The 19854-nt window shown below is 42.3% G+C and overlaps 2 protein-coding genes across 3 annotated transcripts in view; both read left to right on the forward strand.

The window, feature by feature from the left end:
* Positions 1 to 106: 106 nt before the first annotated feature.
* On the forward strand, positions 107 to 9777 carry CCDC28A (coiled-coil domain containing 28A). Its single transcript, XM_074946975.1, has 7 exons — positions 107 to 257; positions 2224 to 2316; positions 2973 to 3169; positions 4474 to 4637; positions 6334 to 6488; positions 7216 to 7238; positions 9133 to 9777. The coding sequence occupies exons 3-7, from the start codon at positions 3012 to 3014 to the stop codon at positions 9185 to 9187; spliced, it is 555 nt and encodes a 184-aa protein (XP_074803076.1). The 5' UTR covers positions 107 to 257; positions 2224 to 2316; positions 2973 to 3011; the 3' UTR covers positions 9188 to 9777.
* A 2215-nt stretch (positions 9778 to 11992) lies between these two features.
* Positions 11993 to 19854, forward strand: part of ECT2L (epithelial cell transforming 2 like) — a 49140-nt gene continuing 41278 nt past the window's right edge. For both annotated transcript variants that reach the window (XM_074948515.1, XM_074948514.1), the window contains exons 1-4: positions 11993 to 12113; positions 14457 to 14690; positions 16817 to 16929; positions 19613 to 19775. In XM_074948515.1, coding sequence (XP_074804616.1) covers positions 14499 to 14690; positions 16817 to 16929; positions 19613 to 19775 — 468 coding nt within the window. In that variant the 5' untranslated portion in view covers positions 11993 to 12113; positions 14457 to 14498. The remainder of the gene's footprint in view (positions 12114 to 14456; positions 14691 to 16816; positions 16930 to 19612; positions 19776 to 19854) is intronic.

Consider the following 19854-nt stretch of genomic DNA (forward strand, 5'->3'; position numbering starts at 1 on the left):
ACTGAGCGGCCGTTTCGGTTTGTCCTCCCTTCCGGCTCTCGCCGCAGGGAATTCTGGGAGTTGTAGTTTATACGCCCTTCAGGCACAGGGCCAGCGACAGAGCTGCGCGCCGGAGGGGGGGAAGGGCTTGCACTCCCGCTCCCACAATGCACGGCGCGCCCACCGAAAGCCGTGTGAGGAAGCGTTGCCGTCTCACGTGACGAACACGTCACTTCCGTAAACACTCTCGGAAACCGAGGAAACGGGGAGCTGCGCAGGTAGGGCCCGGGGCGGACCGCGGGGGAACGTGGTCCGGGTCCCGGTCCCGGACTGGGAGTGAGGGGGGCTGGCCCCGGAACCTTCCGCCGGGCGGGCGGGCGATGCTGGTCGCGGGCCGCTGTGAGAGTCTCGTGCTGTCTGGCCCCGGCGATCGCCCCAGAGCCTCCGCGGCCAGGGGAGACGTCGCAGCATGTCAGGGTGGGACGGGACCTCAGGAGGTTCTAGTCCGACCCCTGCTCAAAGCAGGACCAGTCCCCGACTACATCGTCCCGCCGCCCGGTGGCGCCCGAGCGATGGAGTGCCTGAGCCAGGTGCCCGCCGCCGCCCAGCGGGGAAACAGCCTCCCCAGCCCACCGCTGTGCAGCTTCTTGGGTTTGGTGCAGTCTGACCAGGGGCGCTGGAGCAGTGTTTATAATGGGGGTGCTGAGAGCCATTTGAACCAAACTGTGACCCCCGTCTATGGTGGAAACCACTTCAAGTGGGGGCGGTAGCACCCGTGGTCCCATCACCTATGAATAGGGTGACCAGGTGTCCGGTTTTCAACCAGAACACCCAGTCAAAAAGGAACCCTGGCGGCTCCAGTCAGCACCGCCGACTGGGCCGCTAAAAGTCTGGTCTGTGGTGCTGCGGAGCTAAGGCAAACTAGTCCCTACCTGTCCTGCTTGTGCGCCTGAACCCCAGAAGCAGCCAGCAGGCCCAACTCCTAGATGGGGTACAGGGGGCTCTGCGTTCTGCCCCTGCCCCCGCCACCAGCTCAGCACTTCCATTGGCCAAGAGTCTGCAGGCGAGAGCGGCGCTCAGAGCCAAGCCGTCTGTCGCACCTGCGCCTAAGAGCCGGATCTACTGCTGGCAGTTTCCGGGACACGCAAGGTGTGGTCTGCGGTGCCAAGACAGGCAGGAAGCCTGCCTTAGTTCCCCTGCTGCTCCGCTGACTGGGAGCTGCCGGTCCAATCAGAGCCCAACTCCCTGCCCCAACCTTGAGCCCCCTCAAATCCGGAGCACCCTTCTGTACCCCAAACCCCTCCTCCCTGGCCCCACCCCAGAGCCTGCACCCCTAGATGGAGCCCTCACCCCCTCCTGCACCTGGAACCCCCCATTTCTGGCCTGCACCCCCAGATGGAGCCCTCACCCCCTTCTGCACCCCAACCTCCTGCCCCAGCCCAGCGAAAGTGAGTGAGGGTGAGGGAGAGTGAACCACCGAGGGAGGGGGAATGTTGTGAGCAGGCGGCAGGGCGTTGGGGAAGGGGCAGGGCAAGGGTATTTGGTTTTGTGGGATTCAAAAGTTGCCAACCCTACCTATGAATCTGACTTGTGGCTTTTGAATTTGGGGTTGGGTAAACGGCATCACAGCAGACATAGCACAAGACAAGCCCCAAACAAGATCCACGGGTAGTGTCAGGATGTCTCACTCACCCTGTGAACACGATCACACCAGAACAGTCTGTACCCTACAGAACTGCTGGCCCTGCTCTCATGCTTTCTGAAGCCAACGTTTCTGTGATGGTTGGGCATGTAGTATGAGCTTACAGGGACGCCCCTATGCAATCAGGCTGTTAAGATTTTTCTTGTGTCCGAAGTTGCTGCTTTATCCCCAATTCCTTTAATTTTGATCATCAATTTACAGTAATTATAAATAGTGAAAGAAAACAGCGGGCTTGGGTCAGTGCATTATGGCGTCCACGTCAACCCTGAAGACAGAGTTTCAGCAAGGCTGCTCCCTTGTAAATAAGGGCTGGCCAAGAGAAGGAAAGAATGAATAACAGAAACCCCAAGTGGGACAGAGGAAAGTTTTGATGTAAAATAGAGGAGTAGAGAAGTTTTAAATGGCAAAGGGGACGGGCTTTTTCCCTCTTTCTGTTTTTCTCCATATGAAGTAATGCTGTTTGTTATACTGATTTTTATTTTACTGCTACATTTCATATCAGCTTGCTTTTATACAATGCTCATGTTGTTACTTCTATGCAGAAAGTAGAACTGGAAAGCACCTGGGGTCTCACGTGACGAACGCGTCACTTCCGTAAACACTCTAGGAAACCGATGAAACGGGAAGCTGCACAGGTAGGGAACAGGCTTATTACTTTTTTCAGTTTTCTTACTCTGATCCCATGTGCTTTCAGTGTGAGCTTTTTTTAACTGCTGAAGGACTACTTTGAGGAAGTGTCAGAATTAACTAATAAAGATTGAAGAGCAGCTGTAGGGGCACTGGCTCCACCTAGTCATTAATTTCCAGGAAATGCCATATACCAAGCTCTTTATTGCTGTTATAAAACCATAGTGATGTGGTTTTTATTTGGGTACATATAGGTTATTTCTAGAATATTAATGCATTGTAAATATTACAATTGCTTCAGTCATCTCTGATTATTCTACTTAGACTATAATTGAGTAATAGTGTCTGAAAGGGTGATTTCTAGTAGACACCAGTCATGTAAAAGAACCTAAGTGTAGTAGAATAGTTTAGTTACTAGTGGGGCTCTAGCTGACTTCAAAGGCCTAGATTTGTGATCTGGTTCTGCTGCTGCTCATACAGGCTTTTCCCTCTTATCTTGAAAATCAAGATTTTCCTTTTTGGGTAAAGCAGTTGCTGCTGATCTGTGAGGGGTTTAAAAACTAGACTCTTATACAATACACCTGAGCCTCACTACAGCTTTTTATAATAAATAATTTGTTTGCCCATTTCAATGGATATTTAACTATTTAATTCCTTCCATAAGATAAGAAATTAGTCTGAGCGCAATAGTTAACCAGCGGAAATGGAAGAAAGGAAAATCAAGAGGAGGAGCCCCAAATCATCCAGTAGTCACCTGACTCAGGTTGCTAATGCCAAGAAAAATTCTGTGCCAGTCAGTAAAAGTACAGCATTTTCAAATCCTGCACCACAAACAAATTCACAAAAAACAAAGTTAAAAAGGTAAGTCCCTAACATTCTACAAATCATTGAAGCTGGGAAAAGGAGAGACAGTTGGGCTTATTGGCTTAAAAGTATTAGCTGGAGGTTAAACAGTGAACTAATGCATGTAGGCAGAGGTGAGTAGAGAATAGGCATGAGAACAAAATCCTTAAGCAATCTTTGTAGTAGTTAACTTTATCAGTGCTGCACTGAGATCTAGTGTGGAGGTGCCAATATCAGCAGAATAGCAGAGCTTGCTGAATCTGCCACTCAGAAGTGCAGTAGATAGTCTTTCTCCATTGCATTTCAGGAAAAATGTTTTCTCTAGAAATACTTTATCCAAAATGCAAGGTGTACCACTCTAGAAATCTACATTATCTGCAGCTGACGTGAGAATGGACTATAATTTATCATTGTGTGCAACTCAATAATGTTTTAAAATACACAACAGGATTATTCCGCATATGGCGAGATATGAGGGAAATATAATCACTGCAATATTTTGTTGTTGTTAAATTTGACCTAAACTTATTTTTGTATATGAATCATTTCTGTGGATGGCCAAGCTATTAGCCTGACTTGACAAGGGGTGGTCGTATGGAAATTTATTGCAGTTTCTAAACTATAGTAGTAGTTGCAGGTTATATTCAGCCAACAAAACTGTATTTACATCAGGATAAGCTACTCATGGAATAGTTGAGTAAAAAGATTGAATTCACTTGAGTTTTCTCCACACTTGTATGAGCATGCCTTGTATGCAGAGTATTTAAGAATGTGTCTGCTTGGCTAACTTTCATGCAGTTTTATAGAAGAAAAATATAACTAGGGACAAGTTATAAAATCTTAGCTAATATGAATATATACATTATCAATACCTGTTACTGCTTTAATATCTGTTCAGTGACTGTGGTTGCCTTGATACTTACTTGCCCACCCAGGGGCTTAGTTTGATGCCAAGTAGCGTTCCAGGAGTCTGCTTCCTATCAAAATATTGTGAAGTCAAAAGGTTTTTCTTAATACTTTTAAAAGGAAAATGTGTGGATTATCCTGTGCTTCCTAATGGTAATAAGAAAGCAGATTCTTGGAGTCCTGCTTTGTATTATCAGATTGTCAAGACAGTGGCTTCACAATTTGATCACTTTATGTTTAGGTAAAATTTGTGATCCACACTTTGTAATTTGATGGTGCAGTTAACATATGTACGTTCACTACAGTTGTCCTTTTAAGGCCGATTTCTAGGATAGTCCTTCATTGCACTTCTTCAGCAGGAGCAAGAAGAGGAAGGTAGTCTCTTCTGTAAAATTAGATGTCTTTCATTTCCTCAGAGGAATAAAAGAAAAAGCCAAACCTCCAGGAGGGGAAGGAAAAGGGGCACAGGCAGCGCCAATACAGCACTCTTTTCTCACAGATGTATCAGATGTTCAGGAGATGGAGAGGGGACTTCTGAGCCTTCTAAATGATTTCCACTCTGGCAAACTTCAGGCATTCGGTAAATATGTCGGTTTTCTTTACCCAGCTGTTGCTTTTACAGATATAAGATAGCAGTTTTTTGCAAACAGATGTGCTGGTTACAGAGGGATTGTCAGTCGTTATTAGACAAGAGGTTAGTCTATACTTGTTTAAGTAAAATTTAACTTGGTCACGATTGTTTTATTGGAAATTTGAGATAGCAACCCTTTGAATCATAGGGTTATCTTTGGGTCTATGCTGTGTCAAAAAGTCCCTTTCATAGTGCTTGTGTGCTAACAGATTGTGTTCCAGTTATCATGGGACACACACACATCAGTTTCTTGACTTGTACATTTAAAATATCAAGTTTAAAACTACTTTGTGTATGTTAAATATTAGTGGAAATGTAACCAAGCAATAAGATGCCTTGATGAAATGAAGTAATAAATTCCAAACTAGGAAACAAATTCAAACTGTATACCCGCTAATTTTTTAATTAAAATTAAAAAGTTTAAAATTTTGTCTTATGCTGGGGGACTGAATTCTGTTTTTGCCAAATTTACCTCTTGTCAGAAATAGAGTTTATATATAGAACTGCACCTTGTAACTGTTGTTTAAAGTGTGATGCTATATTACTTGGTCAAGAGGTGATAGGAAAAGGGGTTGGTATTGGGTAGCTTTTAGAATCTGAGTGTAGGTTATGCCTATTTCCTCTTTGTGGGTGAACTTTTGTACTATAAATTGATTACCACTGCAAACTCTTGCCTATTGTCAGAATGCCGCTGCTTCATGAACTATTGACTGAGGGTCTATGCAGATGACTCTTACCTTTAGAACCTAAGCATATCATGTGACCTCTCCACTCAATTCTGTAATGGAGATTTTTCCAGAACCTATGCCTCATACATGGCATCAGAGTGCTCAGTGCTCTTATTTAGGACCTAAGCCCATGGCTCTCATGAAGTGTGATCATTAACTTCAGTGTGAGCAGGACTGGGTCTAATGCAATTGAAGATATTTGCTTTCATGCTCAGCCCATCTTACTCTTCTCTTTGACCTTGAAGTGGAATCATAATATTGTATACAACAGGTGTAAGTTTCTAGGGCTCTGCATGGGGTTACAGGGCTCTTCTGCTTAGTCATTCCTTCTGCCAAGTGCTTGAACCCTGCAGAGAAATGTGGAGGTACTTTTACAAGGTACATAAATTAGTTGCGGGGTATCCAATTAGCTATAATTTGGTTAAATAGGAATGGTTTGAGCATGTCTGTGAGTCAGAGGTTATGAGGTGCTGGAGGAGAAACCCCAGGAACAGCCAAGTTTAGTGAGAAAGTTTAGTCTGATGACATTTTAAGTAAAAAATAAGGCCAAGTTTAGAGATGGGGCAGAGGTGGACTATATCCAGCATGCAGATCTTCCATTCAGAACAGGGTGAGAACACCACACCTTGTTAAATTATTAGTTTCTTGCCATTGAAGTGATTGATATCACAAATTCATCATGACCCAAATACAGGATCAAATACAAGGACAGAAGCTCTTATTTAAAAAGTTACAGTAGTAAACATGGAAAGAAAAACTGAGTCCTATGGAAGGTAATTGGATTTGTTTCTGAGATTTGACACTTTTTTCTCTCTACTACAAAAATCCATCTAAGATATACATGCAGTAGCTTAGACTTTGCTCCTTACCCCATTGTCAGACTCTTACATAACAGCTTTATAATCTGCTTTGTTCAGGAAATGAGTGTTCCATAGAACAGATGGAACATGTGCGGGGGATGCAGGAGAAGCTAGCTCGCTTGAATTTGGAACTCTATGGGGAGTTGGAAGAACTTCCTGAAGATAAAAGAAAACTTGCCAGTGACTCCAATTTGGATAGGCTACTATCAGATGTAAGTATAGTCAAGACAGACCATCTTCCACTGAAGTTGCTTCACAGAACTAGATCTGGGTTCAAGAACAGGATCCAGCAGTGTTGTTCTTTCTATACAACTTGAAGACCTTAGGGTCTTAGGAATTTAGGGTTCAATGTGTTGAGGAAAAACTTGACTCTAATGACCCAGGATATTTCCCATATCTGCCCAGGATTCTACTTCCTCCACATTAATTTTGAGGAACTCTACAAGTGCCTTGTCCATCCCTCTTATTCAGATTACTCCTTGTGTCTACCAGTTTGTGCAGTTTAGAGCAGCGTTTAAGGTCCTGCAAACTGTCTCAGAGCTTAGGCTGATGTAGAACCAGCCTGAGCATCAGTGAGCTGAACCATCTTCCCTGTCGTCTTTCCTTCTATACTCTGCCACACCTATCAGAGACTAGACAGAGAGAATTACCTGGACCTATGTATTCTAAATGTATGAATCTTTTTTTTTTTCCCCTCTGGTGCCTTCTTTGGTAAACAGGAGAACTGTTAAATATCCAAAAAGTCTAATTTCTCAAAACTTCCTAGTGTAGAGCTACACTTGCTTTTAAACTTACAGTACTATCATGAAGGCTTTGTTTACTTTTTTTGCAAGAGACCCTAAATTTGTGCTAGTACCATTTATAATTGTATTATTGACATGTTTACTTCATTGATTATAACCAGTGTTTTTTCTCATACTTTGCTCATTTATATTGCAGCTGGAAGAACTGAATTCTTCTATGTATCCTTTTTATTAAATGTCATTTTTTGGTAAACATTTTTGTAATAAAGAGTTGATCAAAAACCAAAATTATACTATTAAATTTCCAGAAAATACATTTTACAGATGTTCTGTAGCTCAGGAGAGTTCAAAGGATTTTAACTGTGCTCCCTTTTGAAATTCAGGGCTGTAGTATGTCATGTTTTCAGATCCTTCTAGCTTACAGATGGCTTTCGTGTAACACTCAAACTGTAGGTTGCTGTAGATCTAAACAAAGCTTTGTGCATAGGCTATTTCTTTAAAGATTTCTTCATTAACTGTTTGTTTGCAACTTTGAAAGAAAAAGGTACATCAGACAGAGATATCTACAATTGTCATAGCTGAAGTATAAAATTTTAGACTGGACATGTTGAGAAAAAAGACTGTTTAGCCAGTTGAGTGCAAACCTTGATATATACTACCCACTTTGGCTAGGAACTTCGGAGCAACCACGCCTAATAATATGCCTCCTAAAGTGTTCAGGAGTGGAGTTCTGTCCTGCTGCTGCTCGGGCAAAAAAATTCTAATACTCTTCAGTTTTCCACAACACTTTGTGTGCAAGTTTCCTCCTTTGACAGGAGCCCTAAAAACTTAGAACATAGATCACTGAAATATGCAAAATTCAGAACTGCAGCATTACCGTTAAATGCCTAAGTATTAACAACTGCAAGTAACCAGCTGAATAACTTACATTTATATTTTTGTATACATTACCTTAAGTTGTCATTTCCATTCTTGTAAGCCTCCTAACCATTGCCGAAGGATGGTCCAGTGGTTAGGGCACCAGCCTGGGACTTGAGACACACTGTTTAATTCCCTGCTGTGATACCTACTTCCTGTGTGAAAGTCACTTAATCTCTCTGTGCCTCACTTCCCTGTCTGTAAAATGGGGATGATAGTGTTCCCCTACCTTGCAGGGGTGTTGTGAACATAAATATATCCGGGAGTATAAGGTGCTCAGAAACAACAATAACAAGGACCATAGAAGTAGATGAGATAGATAAGAACTTCCCAAAATGTTTCACCAAGCCAGAGGCCAAGTGTAAAATATTTCAGTCCCAAAGGTGTATGTTTCGGAATTTGAGTAGGGTTTATTGGAAACTCTTGTGCAACCTTGCTGATATTAAGTGAAATCAGCCCCTGCTATAAAACATTTACTATGTTACAGCATTTACAGAAATTCATGGCATAACTGTTCCCGCCCTTGTCAGAAAAAGTGGTTCTAAAATGTCTGTGCTTAATTGAGCTCTAATTATGTAAGCAACTGATCTGAGTTAGCACCTTTTAATATAAGGATAGTATTCCAATGAGGATTTCAGATGTCTTCAAATTAATAGTGAATGGTCTGTATTCTAAGAGACTGGTTTAATACATTTTCTTATGTAAACGCACAGGACCAGGGCTGTGCCCTTCTAAATACCTGCCCACCTCCATTCTTTCAATCTTCCCATTTAAGATTTGTTAATAGTCTCTAAATTTAAACTTATTTTTTTAGGCAAGGAAAATATTAAATATGTATTTCATTTTTACTGTTTGCATTTATTGAAAATATTTGGATCAGGCTATTTTGTAATTGCAATAAAACAGAAGAGGATTAATTTATTTTTAAATTGGTGACAATGTGCTTAGCACTAAGATGACTTGTGATACTGTTTTTTTTCCTCTGGCATGTAAACTTTGACCTTGTGTATAATTGCATCCAGTGTGTATTGATATTCCAGCATGTCAGGCCATGTGTAATATTTTGTTCTTTTCTGTCCTCTCAAATCTATCATACTCTACAAACATTAAATACCGGTATAATACAGATATTCATAAGGTAAATTATCTCGTGTGTTATCATATGAAAACTTAATTTCTTAACTCTTTGTTCCAGACAAAAACTTCATTTAGCAGATGCACAAGATATCCCAAATACCTCCACCAGCTAAAAGTGTAGGTTTTTTTGATTTAGAGACCTCTCCAAGAAGTCATGTCTTTATTTTTCCAATGGAATCTAGAGTCTTACTTATTTTCCACAACAAAGAATTAAAGTGCAAATGCAAGTGATTATTTTCACACATTCCTGTTAGCAGATTTGAGCACTGCAATATATCAGGGTTGGAATCTATTGCTGTAACTGCAATGGTGTGCTGCTATGCTTTGTTTTATTGCCTTATTTAATATAAAAGTATTTGGGGAAAACTTGAAAGTACATGCTCAGTGTTGTTCATATGTCTGTTGGATTTATATATGTACATTACTCCAATTCTGACAAAGATAGCAGTGAAGGTTTTTTGTAGGTGCCTTCCTGCCTAGTATGTAGACAATCTGCACACTCTTTAGTGTGTTTTGTTTGCCATTAAATGAGTGCTTATTAATTTATTTAAAAATATGCCATACGCTATGTTAAAAAGTGTAGCATCTGTTTAATTATGGTCAGAGAAAGAGCTCTTGTATGATCAGAATTTTTACAGTCAGTTTTTTCTCTTGCTCTGTCAGCCACTTTAAAATTTCACCCAGTTAGAATTGGAATACATACTGGCAGTCCATGTCATTTGGTTTTGGCAGTTTTGAATTCTCAGCAATACTTAAACAGTGTCACTCCATAATAAATCCATTCTACACTACTTTGCTTTCCATTAACTTCTTTTGTTTAGTAAAGTCTCCCTTTTTGGGAGCGGGGGGGTTAATGGCTGTTCTCTATTTTTAGTTATTTCAGGAGTGGGGAGAGTCTGCAACAATAAACACTGACCTTCAACACATGCCCAGTAACAAGAGGTCTGTTCCTAAAAAGTGCTTCTACAAGCAGGTTTTGTGGAGCACACGTTACTGTACATATTTCAGTACTGAAGATGTTGTACTGATGGATTCACAGTTGACAAAGCAGGCCCATACCTAACAAGCACAAATTTACCCCACACAATGTTCCTTTCATACAATGAAGCTGAATCGTTGCTCCTGTCTTGTAGCAGCATGAGCCCAAATCCCATACAAATTGCTACATTTCTTGAACATGGACAGAGAAAAGCCTGTGTTTGTGCAAAGACTGATTACGTGATGACTCAAAACTTCTACCAGGGCATGTGAAAATGTGCACTCAGTGGTGCATTTGTTCTAATGTGTAGTAGTTAAACTGTTTATTCAGATTCCATTTTTTTGTGCATTTGTTCTATAGCGGGAGTGAAGTCTCTCTCCCTTCCCTTTTGGGTTTTCTGAGCTCTGGATCTATCCACATTACTAGTGACTGGGACAGAGGAGAAAAGTCCCACTCAGAGAAGAGGATTCTGTAGACCTTCATTGACAGAACACAGTTCTTTGCCTCATAAGCTCCCACCTCTTTCCTTCTGAATCAATTGTAGCTTCGTCTGATCCCTAAAGTTCTAAACAGAAACTCCAACTCTGTGAGGAGGAGGCTTTAGCCATAATCCCCACTGAAAGCAAGCCCAACTCTTGCATCTTCTAAGTAAAGCACTGGCATTCCCTTCCTTCTCCCACCTAGAAGCTCAAATACCATCAGATTCCTAGCAAAGTTCTTCCCCCAAATTTCCTTCGTTCCACTGTGATTTACTTCCCTTGTTACACTGATTTACTCACCCCTTTGTCAGTGAGACTCTTTAGAAAGAGTTTGCCACCACGGAAGATCCCTAACTCCTAATCTGATGGATTTCTTCTGGGGAGGTTGTGAGCAGAGTAGAGGAACTGGGAGCACAATACACTGACCACACTAGCAAAAGACAGTGTACCCAAGGTTTTGTCAGACTTTGGTCAGCCAATAACTAGACAGTTGCTATACGTAGGATTTTTAGCTCTAAAACTTTTTGCAAGCAGGAGTGTAGTGTTTTTATGTAGAAACTATTTGAAATCTGTTTTCAGGTACTGCAGGGAGACCTGAGGAAATGGAATATACATATATTCAAAGGGAGATGGTTGTGATTTTTGGCTTGTCAACTTTAACAGAGTCTCTTCAGACTGCAAGTTGCAAAGCAATTTAGTAACAAGAAAATCAATATTTAATAAGATGGTTGATGTCACCTGAAGGAGTTGATTCTACTTGGGTGTTCATAGAATCATAGAATATGAGGGTTGGAAGGGACCTCAGGAGGTCATCTAGTCCAACCCCCTCCTCAAAGCAAGACCAATCCCCAATTCAATCTATTGTTTTTTACTGTGTTCTTTACTTATATTTCCTACACTACCACTGACTGGCTTTGTGACCCCAGGGAAGTTCCTTAACTTGTGTTCCAGTTTCTCAACCTTTACAATTAGGATAATCTTACCTAGTTCTACAAAAGCTAAGCCCACAATAGTCCCCACTCAGAATGATCTCCCTAGCTGAGAGACGCTGGCCTTTAGTCCTGACTCACTTGCAATAGTGGTAGGTTGTCCCATTGTACACTAGTTTGGATGGTGCTGTGCTGTAGTTTGGTATAACTATGCTGCTCTCCATTTGGCCTGCCCTACACTGGGACATACCAGTGCCATTCCCTTCTGTTCAGGATTGCTTCAGCCCGATTCTGCTGTGCCACTGTCACGTGTGGGGTAAAGGGCCTGTTACAGTGGGAATGCAATAGATGGTTCTATGCCCACGTCACTACACGGTGTATGGACAGCTGCAAGTTGCCAGTCTAGTGGGAATGAGCCCACACTGAGATTTGAAGCTGTGCCGCAGGTCCTTCCCCTTTTCGGGAGGGGCACACAAGGCAACTGTAGCCTGAGTCAGGCTCTGGCTGGGAGCCCAAGGTGTAGCTTGTTGTGCAGTTCCTATGGAGATGGGGGAGTACTGACCCTCATCCAACACAGCAGTAATTCCAGCTTCCACTGCAGTTCTCCAGCGGCTTTCTCAGAAGGAAAAGCAAGAAGTATCCTCTCCTAGAGGTAAAGCATTCAAATGACTATGAACTCCCTGTTCTGTGGGAAAAGTGGGTTGCTTTGTATTTTAGTTTTAGTATATTAATGTTAATAGAAAGGGCAGGGAGTAATGTCCTGCAGGCCTGACTCATACAGACTGCAGAGCAACAGGTGTAAAGATTTCAAAACTAAATCCAAAATGAACATTCTAGGTTTTTCATAATTGCTAGGTACTATGTGCATGACTGATTGTAACAGAGGCTAGAGATCAGAACTTTAAGAGGGTAAGAAGGTTACATTCCTCTGCCAGAGAAATTGAGGTATTTTTTTAAAATGAAAACTGGTGCAGATATGAAAATGCAAATGTAATTTGCAGGCAAGCAGCATGGGGGGACAAGACATTTCAGCATACCTTTTATAGCACAATTTAAAATGGGGACAAAGTGCCATCTCATCAGCAGCTATTCAGTAAAGACCTGACACGGATTCCATAAAGGGAGAGGGGATGGAGAACATAAACAGACCTAGCATTAGATACAGCAGTACTAGGTCCATAAACTAGAGGAAATCTGGTATCCTCACCACAGTAGGTCCCCTTGTTATCAGAGAGGGACCAAGCATTGAATGGGTATGGAGAATAAACTACTCACACTCAGAAATGGCAGCTTTCTAGCTTATGGTTGAGATACAATAGTGGGCAGAGGTGGGGGGGGAAGTATGCACCACCACAACCCAACGTGTACCTAGTAAATACAAGGTAAATATTTATTTTGAAAATAAAATTCATTGGTCTCCAGGATTACAGTTCTTGCAGTTTTCATGAGTCCAATGTTAATTTAAAGGTAGTAAAAGGGAATGGTGACAAAAGAATTGTACATTAGTAGACTACTCAATTTATAAATTTGGCCCAACAATCGGGCAGCTACCCCTCTCTATACAAAAAAACCCGTGGAATTTGTAATGACTAGAAGAAGGCACCCACACAAGAATAGGAGCTATAAGAGTCACACCAGAACATTGGGTAAACCACAAGAAGGACAGGACACTTGTTATGGGTTTTAATCAGGCCGCAACTTTATTGTATAGATGTCTGGGACTACACGGCAGATAAAGTGTACAGTGCAGGCAAATCCATGCTTATTCAAATCAATTCTCCGGGGCTTCCACCAGCCCCCCTTTGTTTAATCCGTGCTTATTCAAATCAATTTTCTGGGGCTTCCACCAGTCCCCCTCTTTGTTTCCATCCAGGTTCCCCAGCTGACCCATGGCTTGGACCTTAACATCCACCAGCCTCGTAAGAGGGTTAAGGAGGGCTATGAGAACGGGAAGGTGAGGGGGGTGGTGTTGGCTCCCTGCCATACCAATCATAGGAGTCCCTCAACCCCCTCTCCCGTTCTGTTCCTTTATCCAGTACCTCCTTTTAAGTCATTTACCAGGCCATCTATCTGGTCACTGAACATCAGCCCAATATTACAAAATAAGTTGCAACATATGGCCTACCACTTTTTCTATTCACCAGAAAAGATCCTTCCTCACACCTGCTATGAGGAAGGTGAAAAAAACCCACACTCCACCGAAGCCAAATCTGGTGGTGCAGGAAAAATTCCTTCCCAGCCCCCTTTAAAAGGGGGAACTAGCATAATACCCACAGCAGGTCCTAATCCAGCCTGCCATTCGCCTCCACTAGGGGAGGGAGGGTGGGTGCTGGCTTCCTCGCTGCTTGGACATAGAGACTTGCCCCATCCAGGTTTCGTACCTTTATGCACATTCCTGGTTGGGGGGGATGGGAAGGGAGTCATTGCTGCAAAGCTGACCACAGAGCACCTTTTACAGCAGTTTCTGACCTTCTTCCTCCCCCACCCCCCCCCCGCCAACCACAAAGCAGAGCTGCCCTTCTTTGGGTAAGCCCAGACAAATTCTGCCCAGTTGTGGTGTAGTCATTGGTTCATACGACAGAGGGCAGATTGCCACCTATTGAGGCAACAGAACTTCCTTTGGTAGCCTGGGAAGTCTCTCATCTAGGTTCTTACTGACCAGTCCCAATGTCAGTTATGCGATCTGATGAAATCACAGCTCAAGCATTGGGCCTGCTTGTGTACACACTGGGGATGGCCTTTACCCAGCTGCCTCATCTAAACATAGGTAAGATTGCATGATATAAGATTGACAGCAAGGTATTTTTAAGACACGAACTATATATAAAATGGGCCTGGAATCAGGCTTCTGGATCTAAATACCCCACTGAGCATAGGGGGAGTTGGGAGTGGGTTTCAGATCTGAATCCATGTTTGAATTTTACAGTTTGCACCCATCTCTACTAAGAATTAATTAGATCACTTCACACATCTCTTTAATTCACTGAATTTCTAGGTGGCTCTAACACAGCTGGTGTAACCAAGTAGCGTTGCTGCAATGATGACCACAGCTTATTTAACACCAAGTCCTCACACTGTTAAACAATGGCAACTAGAGAGTTTAGGACTCCTTGGAGAAAACACAGTGAAGTCCAGCAAAGTGTCTTCCAGTAAAATCCAGACCACGGGGAGCTTGAACACAAGGTTCAGCACTTGGACACCTATCGCAAACAAATCATTCAACAAGCAGGTAAGTTACAGTCTGGTAGAATTCAGAGTAGCAGCCGTGTTAGTGTGTATTCGCAAAAAGAAAAGGAGTACTTGTGGCACCTTAGAGACTAACCAATTTTCATAGGCTCAACTATCATGAAATGCACTGGTGCACATTGCCACATATCTTGAAACACCCCCAATCCGCACTTGCACAAGCAATGACAAGGAAACATCTTACAAAATATGCACTGATGCATGTTCATGTAAATTAGATCAGAAACCAACCTCACATTTTAAAAATATTACATCAACATCTCCTTGTCTTTTAACTGCTGCATCTTCATTTTCTTTGGTCATTTAACAGAAATGGGGCAGGGACTGTCTGTTATATCTCTGTACTGTTACTGACGCAGCGGGGGCCGTGGCTTCTAGGAGCTACTACAATACAAATAACTACTAAAAATAAAACGACAATAAACTGCTTCTTGGAGGCAAAGTATTTACTGCCATGATGTCTGACAGGAATTACGCCTGTGAGGACCAAGGACTATTCATAGCAATAAGCACTGTGGCCATTAGCAAGCACATGATTGGCTCTATAACAGTATTCAGGTACACGTCTTTAATTACACGTCTTTAATTTTTTTTAAATTACAGATTTATACATTGTTTCAATGTTTCAAATTTTCTTTTTCCTTTAATCAAATCTGATGCTGCTCTTAACTAAATGGGACTATATTCCCCAAAGGCCTCATCCAACAGGCATTGCTGTGGCCAGGCACTAGGCTGATATACTCAGAAATTGCTCATTTTACCTGCAGAGGAAAGTGTAAAAGAATAAAAGACCTTGCTGAGTAGCAATTGGAGTAGATAGAGTGAGAGGAAGTGGACTCTATTCTCTGAGAACAGCATAGTTTGATCTCCCTCTTGTACAGGGGTTTTGAACTGAGGGAGAGTGTCATTCCCACAGAACCCAACGCCAAGGAGAAGGAAAAAAGTTCCCTCTGTTTCGTCTTAATGGTCCTTCTGATCTGTCCATAATGATGTTAAGGATGGTGATTGTCAAGGCCACAATTTTCCTAACTGCTGCTGCTGCTTCAGGCTGTGGGCGTAGCAGAAGTCGCTGCTGGCTGTTGCTGCCGGCAGGGACTGCTAATTGCGCTGCTAGGAAAGCCATTGCCGTGGTGACCTTTAGAGTGCTGCTGCTGCTGCTTTTCCAGGTGGCCACTTTTCTGTTCTTTTTCTCAGGTAGCTTCTGTTCTTCCACAAAGCCTCAACCCCACTACACTCAGCCTGCTTGCTGTGGGCCTTATATGCTGGTTTCTCTCTCAAGGTCTGATCATTAACATTATTTATGAGCCTGGCTCAGCCAATCAGCTTCCAGATATTAGCATAATTGCTATTTTTTTCTAGCTCCTCCCCATTATGTCATACTTATTTTTAGACAGCTAAGCTCCTCCCTCTGATACCATCAGGTAAAGCTCCTCCTCTTGAGGTCTTGGGAGAAATGCTGTGTCATTCCCTAGTAGTTGCTGGAACCATACCCTGACCCGGTGTCTTTCATAGAGGAATATTGCGTCTGCCATTTTGGATTTCTAACTTTAAATGATCACGAATTACTATTTATCTAAAGCCTTAATCTTAAAACTAACTACTGTTTTATGCAAGTCAAAGTGTCCTGATGCTATTGCCACCTTAATTATATCCATGGGGAAGAGGTGAAATTTTTACAATATTTAAACCCCTTTTTCAGTTTTTCTCTGCTGGTCTCTGTCAAAGTGCTGCAAGGTTTTTCAAAACAGCTAAAAGCAAAATCTCTTGTTACAGTGTCTGTGCAGGACATGACTATGGTGCAAGCTGGTATGCTGTAGATTCATACTGTGGCTTGCCTTGCCGTGACTTGTCATATAGACAAGCCTCCAATTCATAGGTACATGAACTATGGGTCTGGGCGGGGGGGTGCTACAGCACCCCTGGCTTGAAGTGTTTTCCATCATATACAGGGTTACAGTTTGGTTCAATGGCTGTCAGCACCCCTGTCCAGTTTAATTTCTATCTATTAGGGTCACACTGCCTCCCTAAGCATCATTATACATGCATCAGACTTGTACAGGTCTGCATAACATACTGAATGAGATACGGAAATACTCTGTTTCCTTTCAGCTCTTTCAGGAAAGAGTTAGTCTCATAAGCCATTGGTTTGATCTGTGGACAGACAAGCAGCGCAAACAATTCCTCCACACAGTGTTGATGAGATGCAGTAAATCACAACTGAAGTAAGTTTGATACAAGGACTAGCTTAGTGTTGTCTTTCCAAACAAGCAGGTATGTATGAATATGGATGTTACATAAGACACACAGCAAACCAATTCTGTAATGAGATTGGCCCAGGGGGATCCCTGTAACCTTGTGGTATCCAGGTGAAGTCCTTGAGGGTTTAACACTCGTGCAGGTGTCGCCCAGATGGATCTGATTGGGACCTGAAATTGTATCTATCTTTTTAAAGAGGGCCCTGTCAGTTTGGTTTAAAAAGGACACTGTCAGATTCATAAGACCTAAAAATTAACATTGTACCAAAACTGAGAGAGAGCGTGTAGATATTTGTCTAGTGCAGGCCTGAGGCTCCAGATTCTCCATCTTTTCCCCTTTTCATTGCATCGGTAGGGAAATAAGAAAAAAAATCTCTATAGCCTTTCCATCTAGTATTATATATTATCAGGTGAGCACTGTCCGTGTGATCAGTGCTGTGCAGAACATGGAGCAGACAAAGTTCCTTTTCCAAAGAGCTCACAATGAATGTTGCAGTTTATAGGTGGGTGGGCAGACTGCTTTGCTTTGCTTGTGCAGAGACTCACTGGAGTCAGTGGGGTTCCATGTGGGCACAACAGCCTGCTCCATGTTATATATTACATAATCAGATCCCAAAGATTCAGTTTTGCAAGGTACTGAACACAAAGAATTCCCCTAATGGGAGCAAAGGGAGCTCTGTACCTCACAGGACCAGGTTTTAGTCAGCTCTTATAAACCAAGGGCCTAATCATGACATCCCTTATACACTGACTTCTATTGGTCTTTGTGTGGGAAAGGGTTTACAGAGTTGTTTCCTGGCCACTTGTGATTATTAAAAATGAGAGAGATCTTTCACTCTTTCCCTGGATGTCTTGATCCTTTCCCATCCAAACATCTGGATTGATTTGTGTGTTTGTGACACATTGGATTACAGAAACCCCCTTGGGACTGCCACCTGATGTACCCAGGTTACTTCTGCCCCTGCTTTCCTGCCCTGTCAGCTTAGGACTTCAGTGCCCTGCCTGGTTTGAGCCAGATCCGCTAGCCTGCTGCAAACCCAGACCCAGGTCTGAACCATGTTCCCTAACAGCTGTAAGTTTAACTGAAAGCAGCTTACAGAAGTGTACCTTTCTTTAACACTCAGATGCCCCGCTCCCAATGGGGTCCAAACCCCAAATAAATCCATTTTACCCTGTATAAAGCGTATACAGGGTAAACTCATAAATTGTTTGCCCTCTATAACAATGACAGAGAGATATGCACAGCTGTTTGCCCCCCCCCCCCAGGTATTAATACATACTCTGGGTTAATTAATAAGAAAAAAGTGATTTTATTAAATACAGAAAGTAGGATTTAAGTGGTTCCAAGTAGTAACAGACAGAACAAAGTGAATTACCAAGCAAAATAAAATAAAACACGCAAATCTAAGCCTAATACAGTAATAAAACTGAATACAGATAAAATCTCACCCTCCGAGATGTTTCAATACATTTCTTTCACAGTCTGGATGCCTTCCTAGTCTGGGCACAGTCCTTTCCCCTGGTACAGCCCTTGTTCCAGCTCAGGTGGTAGCTAGGGGATTTCTCATGATGGCTGCCTCCATTTGTTCTCTTCCACCCACTTATATATCTTTTGCATAAGGCGGGAATCCTTTGTCCCTCTCCGGGTTCCCACCCCCTCCTTCTCAATGGAAAAGCACCAGCTTAAAGATGGAGTCCAGTTCAGCTGACATGATCACATGTCACTGTAAGACTTCATTATCCTCTTGCCAGCACACACTTATACAGGAAGACTTACAAGTAAAACAGAGCCATCTACAGACAATTGTCCTGGTTAATGGAAGCCATCAAGATTCCAAGCCACCATTAATGGCCCACACTTTGCATAATTACAATAGGTCCTCAGTTATATTTTATATTTCTAGTTTCAGATACAAGAGTGATACATTTATACAAATAGGATGATCACACTCAGTAGATTATAAGCTTTGTAATGATACCTTACAAGAGACCTTTTGCATGAAGCATATTCCAGTTACATTATATTCACACTCATTAGCATATTTTTATAAATCATATAGAATGTGTCAGTGTTCTTCACATAGATAATTTGCCTATTATCCTGGGCCTAATAGTTTCTTTATTGACAAGAGTCATCTCTCAAACTCCTGACCTACTAGATTACTAATAATAGAAAATGGCTATTTTACAAATACAAATACAAAGGTTCAACTCTTTCCAGTCTTCTGGAGAGCAATAAAACCAATCTAGTGATATAAGGGCCAGTGATATAAACATAAGTGGTTCTGATGAAATGACCATACTCTTGGCATAGTTTTGTTTGGTTTGCAAGACATACAGTTCACTAGTTACAACAATGCAATGCTCCTCTTTACATAAAAGTCTAGATTTGCCCTCAAAATGTTGCATTATGTCACTGAGTTGCGATGCTATCAATAGAGAAATGGTCAAGTAATTGACTTAAATACATCTTTAATCCCTTCTCAATGGGTCCCAAAGCACTTTGCAAATTATGCCGTCATAGGAATCACTTCACTCCTGACAATATTCTTCAAAGAGATCTCAGGTTTTCTGAAAGGGAAGACCAACTGGGTGACAGAATAGAATCTCAACAGGATTTTAACTATGGTGAATATCTGTCTCTTCACAGGTTTACCCAAAACTGGTTTGCAGAGAGGATTCCAGTGACCAAAGTGGATTTCACCAAAGTGCTGCCACGTTTCATATCTCTGTACATCTTCTCCTTTCTCAGCCCCAGGGAGTTGTGTGCAGCTGCCCAAGTCAACTGGCACTGGAAGTTTATAACTGAACAGGTGTGTTCATTGTAGGCCTGGTCCCACTCCCATGGCAATCAAGAAGAATTTTCTTATTGATGTTGATAGGAATAGGACC

The sequence above is a fragment of the Natator depressus genome, chromosome 3, assembly GCF_965152275.1.
Source record: "Natator depressus isolate rNatDep1 chromosome 3, rNatDep2.hap1, whole genome shotgun sequence".
NCBI lineage: Eukaryota > Metazoa > Chordata > Testudines > Cheloniidae > Natator > Natator depressus.

Coding starts and splice junctions, on each gene's coding strand:
- CCDC28A (XM_074946975.1), top strand. CDS start 3,012: ATGGAAGAAAGGAAAATCAAGAGGAGGAGCCCCAAATCATCCAGTAGT. Junction 4,638..6,333: donor TGGCAAACTTCAGGCATTCG/GTAAATATGTCG, acceptor TGCTTTGTTCAG/GAAATGAGTGTTCCATAGAA. Junction 6,489..7,215: donor TGGATAGGCTACTATCAGAT/GTAAGTATAGTC, acceptor TTTATATTGCAG/CTGGAAGAACTGAATTCTTC.